Source organism: Camelina sativa, chromosome 3, assembly GCF_000633955.1.
Source record: "Camelina sativa cultivar DH55 chromosome 3, Cs, whole genome shotgun sequence".
Taxonomy (NCBI): domain Eukaryota; kingdom Viridiplantae; phylum Streptophyta; class Magnoliopsida; order Brassicales; family Brassicaceae; genus Camelina; species Camelina sativa.
Window position 1 is genome coordinate 1,963,161 of NC_025687.1, and position 7,194 is coordinate 1,970,354.

The 7,194-nt window shown below is 36.9% G+C and overlaps 3 protein-coding genes across 3 annotated transcripts; 2 read left to right on the forward strand and 1 right to left on the reverse strand.

Moving 5' to 3' along the window:
- Positions 220-3,956, forward strand: LOC104762842 (probable tyrosine-protein phosphatase At1g05000). The gene is made up of 5 exons (XM_010486239.2): positions 220-637; positions 739-832; positions 2,808-2,865; positions 2,960-3,003; positions 3,101-3,956. The coding sequence occupies exons 1-5, from the start codon at positions 351-353 to the stop codon at positions 3,284-3,286; spliced, it is 669 nt and encodes a 222-aa protein (XP_010484541.1). The 5' UTR covers positions 220-350; the 3' UTR covers positions 3,287-3,956.
- LOC104762845 (putative pentatricopeptide repeat-containing protein At1g43010) lies at positions 4,007-5,245 on the forward strand. Its single transcript, XM_010486240.2, has 2 exons — positions 4,007-4,339; positions 4,442-5,245. Exons 1-2 carry the CDS (start codon positions 4,103-4,105, stop codon positions 4,769-4,771), a joined length of 567 nt encoding a protein of 188 aa, XP_010484542.1. The 5' UTR covers positions 4,007-4,102; the 3' UTR covers positions 4,772-5,245.
- Positions 5,385-6,888, reverse strand: LOC104762852 (1-aminocyclopropane-1-carboxylate oxidase 4-like). Its single transcript, XM_010486251.2, has 4 exons — positions 6,761-6,888; positions 6,415-6,641; positions 5,930-6,263; positions 5,385-5,853 (listed from the first exon to the last, which is right to left on the reverse strand). Exons 1-4 carry the CDS (start codon positions 6,863-6,865, stop codon positions 5,548-5,550), a joined length of 972 nt encoding a protein of 323 aa, XP_010484553.1. The 5' UTR covers positions 6,866-6,888; the 3' UTR covers positions 5,385-5,547.

The following is a 7,194-nucleotide window of genomic DNA, read 5'->3' on the forward strand; positions in this document are numbered from 1 at the left end:
TCCCTTTGGATCATATATGTAATTTTTTTTTTTTTTTTTTTTGTTACACTAAACAGATTGTAAACGAAATTGACGACAATAAAAAAAATTATAAACGGAAAACCTTTATAGAAAATTTAAAAAAGTCATAATTTCTTTTTAAAATAAAAAAAGGAAAAAAATGTAAAATAAATAACGAGTCTTGGACCATCATCATGTTGCGTTCTTTTTTTTCGTTGTTAGAGATTTTAATAACAGTCACAAAGAGGGAGCGAGTCTATATAAAACCCCAAAGCTCGCCGCTACGTAACGACCATCTCACCCCTAAAAGATTCAACCTTTTTTTTTTTTCAGAATTCCCAATTCAGAATATGAAGCTAGTGGAGAAGAAGATGATGACTACTACTCCTACGGAGGAGGAGGAGAATGGTGAAGAAGCTGTCTGCCGCACGATCGAGGTTTCGGAGTTTGACAGAAACCGGTTTCAGTCTCCGGATGACGGTGAAGCTGATGATACGTTTCGAGTTGTCTCCGGCGAAGAACTTAACCTAATTCCGCCGCTCAACTTCTCCATGGTCGATAACGGTATATTCCGTTCTGGATTCCCTGATTCAGCTAACTTCTCCTTTCTCCAGACTCTTGGCCTCCGCTCAATCATGTATATTTATAATTTAACTCCTTCTACATTCTTTTTTTCTATATGTATATCAAGCTTCCGAATTGCTAATTTTAGGTTTTTGTTTTCGAATTTTGCTGTAGATACTTGTGTCCTGAGCCTTACCCAGAGACCAATCTCCACTTCCTTAAATCCAATGGAATTAGGCTTTTCCAGTTTGGCATTGAAGGCAATAAGGTAAGCTTCCTTCTTCTCGTCTCTCTCTCTCTCTCTCTCTCTGTTCTTGAAGTCTCTGTTTTTTTTTTTATTGCTCTTATACCTGATATGGCTTGTTCTGTGATTTCTAAAATTTCCTACTTGGATATTTCCCGGGATGGATGATCAGACCTACTTCACTAGGAGAATTCTCTGAATTGAAAAAATTAATATCTTGTTGCATGTGTTCCTGACTTAGACAACGAGATTTGGTTGCATTTATGGAGTTCTAAGCATTACAAAGAGGGTTCATTAACTACTAATGGACTTTCGAAAACTTTGGTATATATATATACTTATATTAACTAACTTATTAACTGAAACTCAATACTATTTGTTGAATATGTCAAAGTTCATTCAATTTGTTGCCTAATTGTTCTTAAAGTCCTGTCTCATTGTTGTTGTTACTTGAGACTACTAAAACGGTTTGTGTGTCCTGAATTTTGATCCTTCATGGGCACTTTGTTCCAAGCCATATTTTATTATAATGAGTTATTATATATACCAGAAAAGAACACATCTTTCTTTTATTGTCTTGCCTCTTTGGCTCTTTCCGTCTCTCTTGACCTCCACTGCTTTGGTCCCACTCTTTGTTTTTCTGCCCCTTCAGTAACTGTTACCACTTGCTCCTTTATAGTCTCTAACTATTTTATAAAATTAGATTATGGACTACGTCAAACAAAATTTTGCTGAGCTGCTTGTTTGTTGCAAGTGTTGTCAACGATCCACTACTCAAAAAGCTTACTTTCTGTTTATATTGTTTTCTTGGTTCATGTTATTTGAGTGTGCACCTTTTTTTTATATACAGATATGATATCTTATGAAATCATACATCAGCAAAAGCGTTTCTTGATGGTGCGCAAGTTAACCTCTTTTTTTTTTAATGGTAAAAACTTGTTGATCGTGAAAGTGTCCATATTAGCTGTAAGGTTTGAAATCTAGATAAGGTTAGGAATTGTTGGGAAACTGATGGATGCTTACGTTTTAGGTCGGTTACTGTTGTTTAATACCTACCTTTAGTTACTTTCCTTTTCTATGTTTTAGTGGCTTATGTTTGGGCAAACGTTGGTCTTGAACTTTAACATAGAGTCTTGAACTTAATACCCTCACGAGTTATGTAGATGTGTTTAGTCCCAAAATCTTCAGTATCACTAATAAGAAGCCAAAACATTTTATTTCTCTGAAGAGATTGGTACGAACCTAACTTGAGTTGATTTAGAATCTTGATAATTGAAAAGAGGGGTTGAAAGTAAATATGCTTGCTCTGGTATGCGGTAGCTATCATTCTCTTCCCCACAGAATCCACCTTGCCCTGCAGATTCTACTCCTAGGATAGTCTCATGTTTCTTCTACTGAGATTCTTTATGTGGGGAGTCGTTTAGATGCTTCCGACCATAGTTCCCTTATTTTGCTTTTACACTAAAGAAGAAAAACTAAAGTGGCTTTCTCTTCCTGTTGTAATGATTTTATTTGAAGGACTTTGGAAACTATATTCCACATTCACATTGTTGGATCTCATTGACTTTGGTTTTTGTTTCTGGATCAGATTCTTTATGCTTAATGTGACAGCTATGATCTTGATAGGAAACCTTTATCGTTGATATTCTTGGCTTGCTAAGCTTTATCTTTCCCATAGATTCGTCTTACAATTGACCTTTGTGTTGATTCCGTGTTGTTGTTGTTGTTGTGTGTGGGGATAACTTTTTAATAGAAAAAGTTAGGAATCTTTCTCTCAGTACGCAACCAGTAAAAGGTATCACATATGAAATGCTTCATAACTTGTAGATTTTGTCCTGTTGATGAATCTTTACATGGTTGTCTCTCTCCACGTTGCTTGTGTATGAACCTTGCCTACTAATTTGCCTTATCTTATCCTAATCTGCTTAATTTAGACTCTTTTGACATATAATCTTACAATTCTAAAAAAAGATGCCACTTTTTTTTCTTTTGTTTTCAGGAGCCATTTGTGAATATTCCAGACCACAAAATCCGCATGGCACTCAAATTGCTTCTAGGTAAGTATGAATCATATAGAACACACACTTATTTTTTATGCTTTTTAATTCTCTAACTCGTTCCTTACCAACATCTTCATTTTAAATTCATCAGATGAGAAAAACCATCCTGTTCTGATTCATTGTAAGCGAGGCAAGGTAATATTTTCTCTCCAATCCTTAAAAAGTTATCTTTTGGCTCCACCATTGAAGTCAAAAATATGAAATTTTAAAAGTGGGAATCTGGAATTTGCAGCATAGGACTGGTTGTCTAGTAGGGTGCTTGAGAAAACTCCAGCAATGGTGTTTGACATCGATATTCGACGAGTACCAGCGATTTGCAGCAGCAAAAGCAAGAGTTTCAGATCAAAGATTCATGGAGACATTCGATGTTTCAAGCTTCAATCATATTCCTATGTCTTTCTCTTGTTCCATCAGGTAAACAACAGTGAAGCTACATATCTTCGGATTAAAAGGCAAATCAAAAGAAGAGATTAATCATATTACAGTTCCAGAGGAGGAATCATTCTTCTCTTTCTTTACCTTTCCCTGGAATCAATAATAAATTTTTCGAGAAAAAAAAAAGAAAGGTTTAATTTTCTTTATGATAAAATTGATTTTACTCTTTTTTCTTCCACTATTGCTCAGTGTAAGCACTACTAAGAAGGTAGATAAAATACGTATACAAAGTAAATTATAGAGGAGGTTTGTGTACGTAGCTAGGAAGTTTTTTATATATTTTCTTGGGTTATCCCAAATGTTGCTTAACGGACTCCCGATCATACTTATATTTCATTTCATCAGAACATGATTACTACCATTAGTATGTAAATAATTTGTTCATAGTACTCTCGTGAATACACATGAGTACTACCATCAGTATGTAAGTAATTTGTTCATAGTACTCTCGTGAATACATGAGTACTACCATCAGTATGTAAATAATTTGTTCATAGTACTCTCGTGAATAAATGAGTACTACCATCAGTTTGTAAATAATTTGTTCATAGTAGACTAATTTTTGTACTATATATCATCTACGGAATTAATCATTTATTATTTCTATTGTAAAAGACATGCTAAATGCGTGAGAAAAGTTGTTAAGTCACGAATATGAAACCAGGTACCTAACTAGGCCAAAGGGCAAAGGCCACTAGCAATTTTAGCTATAAGTGAGATAGTTGTTGGGTCATGAATTTGGAAACAGTACTCCTCAGTGGAGTGTTATCAATCATTTATAACTTTAACTAAAAAAAGCATGACTCCGATTTTTCAACAACACGCACAGCGCATTCATGCTTTCGGTTACAAGAGTTCTTTGTTCCTTTGGTACACAACCCTATGGCCACCAGAGGCAAGGAGCCAAACTCTGCAGGTTCGGATCAAAGTGCCTTTACATTCTTCGCAACCCTTGCTCAATCAATGGCAGCAACAGGAGAAACAGTTGCTCATCAAGAGTCTCCCAGATACTAGTCGATTCTCTCAAGAACTCGAGGTTCTTTTTATATAAAACCTGATCTTTCAATCTGTGTACCTTAAATCTTATTAATGGTACTGTTAAAACCAAATTGTGTGCTCTTGGTTGTGATATTACTAGGCATCAAAAAGGACGGTTGAAAAAAAGGTGTGTACTCTTCTTGCGAAAGATTATGCAGCTCGTCTTCATCTAATTGAGTCAGTGTTGGGTTTGGAAGAAGCAGAGAAGTTTTTCAAAAGCACCCCTATTTACGCCACGCTCTTGACCTTGTACACGAAATATGAGAAAACACTGGAAAAGTCCGAGTCCACTTTCAAGAAGATGAGAGAACTCGGACTACTCTCAAATCCTTCACCGTTCAACTCGATGATTTCACTTTACAGCCAGCTAGGAAAACCAAACATGGTCGGTATAAGCTATTGTATGAGACGGTGGAAGACAACAAAGTGAAACCCGACAATGTCACTGCAAACCATGTTTTGAAGGCATATGCTGCGGTACCCGATGTAAAGGCGATGCATAAGTTCATGAGAATGTGGGTTGGTGACGAAGGACTCAAACTAGAGAGAGAAATGGCAAAGGCATACGTTAGAGTCTATTCGGAGATGTATGGTGGGAATGCAAGAGAGATGCTGCGCACTCTTTGGGACGAGTGTAAGAAGAGTGAAGAGGGATATGATCAGACCATTGGCTCTTTCTCGAAACTTGACGATGTCGAAGGAGAGAGGATATGTGTGGAGAGTGGAAAGAAAATGAAGACGACGTAAAGGAACTGGTTACCAAAAAGTCAATGATGCTGTTACATGTTTTGAATCTGCTCTTCATCTTGGTCACTTTGAGCCTTCCATGTTTTGGTTGCCCCCCGGATTTGAGCATTCCTCTGGTTGTTATGAGTGTTATATTGACGCACATTAGTATCACTCAGCTTCTTAGGTTTTTATTGTTCTAGGAAAAAGATTACTAATCTTCTCTAAACCCTTTTTAGTAATAAACACAATTCTTGTATTTAATTAGTTGCCTTAATACTAATAAACTACAAACGAATTAAAACAAGTACATTAACTCTATAAACTGAAATATTAATTCCCATATATAAACAAACATTTATTAAACGTACAACAGGACGTATACCACATAAACATTATTAAAAAAAATAAAGTTTCTAATAACATTATATAATGACCATATTTATTAGTATATACTATATAGAGTAAAAGTAACTTTATTCAGGCAGTGGCCAATGGTCCATTATTGTTGGCCACGGCTGTTTCCATAGATTTCATGGCTTCAAACCTCGGTTCCTTGGCCTGAAACTTGACAGCAGAGTAGAGTTTCATGTAATCTTCGAACACAAACCTCGGATAATTCTCTTTCTTCTCCTTCTTCAGTTCTTTCCCGATCAACTCCGGCGCCGGGAAAATAACAGAGTCACTTCCCGGATTGTAGAATGATGCAAGCGACATGCGTCCTTCTCCGTCTGTCTGAGATATCACTCTGTGTTCCACGCTCTTGTACTTCCCATTGGTTATCACCTGGTTTAATTACTCCAAAATGTTAATCTTCAGAAATCTAAATTCAATTTGGTCCGGTTTAGTACGGTTTGGTTACCTCAAGTTGATCACCGAGATTAACAACGATTGAGTGCCTAACCGGAGGAACATCGACCCAGTCGCCGTCTTTAAGGAGCTGAAGTCCACTGACTTTGTCGTCTTGGAAGAGGAGGATGATGCCGCCGGCGTCGGTGTGGGCTCGGAGACCCTTGACTAGGTCCGGTTTGGGACAAGGTGGATAGTTACTGACTTTGGTTCCAAAAGTGGGGCTTTTTGAACCGTAAAACACCTTCTTCAGATAACCCTTTTCTAATCCAAGATTCTCGCACAGCAGATCCAATAGCTCCTCCGACAACTTCTCTATCTTTCCGGCGAACTCTTTCATCAACGTCCTGTTATAAAAAAAACAAATACGGCGTCGTTTTACTCATTAATAAATAAGCGTATTATATTTAGGTTGTCACGTAACGTAACTTGTACCAATCTGGGATCTTGTAACCGGTTAAGGTAAAATTACGGAGCGGTATAGAAAATAAAAATTACCTGTAATCGTCGTCGAGGTCGGGGACATCGGAGATATTAGAGACGGGGAGGTGCATAAGGTAGAAAGTGGATTCCCAGTCAACGTCGTTGACTTCAGAGCGAAGAGAGTCAAGTCCTCTGTTCTTAATGGATTCTTTGAACCTCGCTTCCATACACTTCTTGTAGTGTTCTTTGGTCATCTTCTCCACCTTGTCCAAAAGCTCGTGCGAAATCCCATGGTTCACACACTGTTTGTATTTTAATTACCATTAGAAAAAAAAAACCCGTTTTAATAATTCCATTAGTTTGAGCTTTCAGCTTTGTATATATATATATATTCTTTGTAAGGAAAAGGTGAAATAGATACCTCAAAAAAGCCCCAGTTTTCACAAGCGCCTTTGATTTGTTCCATCGTGATTGCTCTCTCTTCTCCATTAAGCTTCTCGAGATTGATGATCGGGAAACTCTCCATTTCTCTCTCTCTCTTTTCTTTTGTTTTTTATACTTTACGTTGTGACGCTGCTTTTGAAGTGTGATGATCTAAATCTGATGATGATCAGAGGAGTTGCTTTTATAGACAGATAGAGAGAAGAGAGGAGGAGCTTTTGAGAGTTACCTCCACGAGTTATCATTCTACAGTAATTATTTGGCTTTTTGGACCCCACCACCATAATTCAATAAAGTATGTTACGGGTCGAGACCAAAAAGCCTGATCACTTTTTGATGTTATTATGGTGGAGTATTAAATCAACAACAAAAGCAAAAGAAAAGTTAATCAACTCAATAAAGAAGAAGAAAAGA

Bases quoted from the DNA above. Each gene is read 5' to 3' on its own strand.
- LOC104762842 (XM_010486239.2), top strand. From the start codon at position 351: ATGAAGCTAGTGGAGAAGAAGATGATGACTACTACTCCTACGGAGGAG. The intron at 638-738 runs GTATATTTATAA...ATTTTGCTGTAG, and splicing joins CTTGGCCTCCGCTCAATCAT to ATACTTGTGTCCTGAGCCTT. The intron at 833-2,807 runs GTAAGCTTCCTT...TTTTGTTTTCAG, and splicing joins TTGGCATTGAAGGCAATAAG to GAGCCATTTGTGAATATTCC.
- LOC104762845 (XM_010486240.2), top strand. From the start codon at position 4,103: ATGACTCCGATTTTTCAACAACACGCACAGCGCATTCATGCTTTCGGT. The intron at 4,340-4,441 runs GTTCTTTTTATA...TGATATTACTAG, and splicing joins GATTCTCTCAAGAACTCGAG to GCATCAAAAAGGACGGTTGA.
- LOC104762852 (XM_010486251.2), bottom strand. From the start codon at position 6,865: ATGGAGAGTTTCCCGATCATCAATCTCGAGAAGCTTAATGGAGAAGAG. The intron at 6,264-6,414 runs GTAATTTTTATT...TTTTTATAACAG, and splicing joins GACCTCGACGACGATTACAG to GACGTTGATGAAAGAGTTCG. The intron at 5,854-5,929 runs GTAACCAAACCG...TAATTAAACCAG, and splicing joins ATCTCGGTGATCAACTTGAG to GTGATAACCAATGGGAAGTA.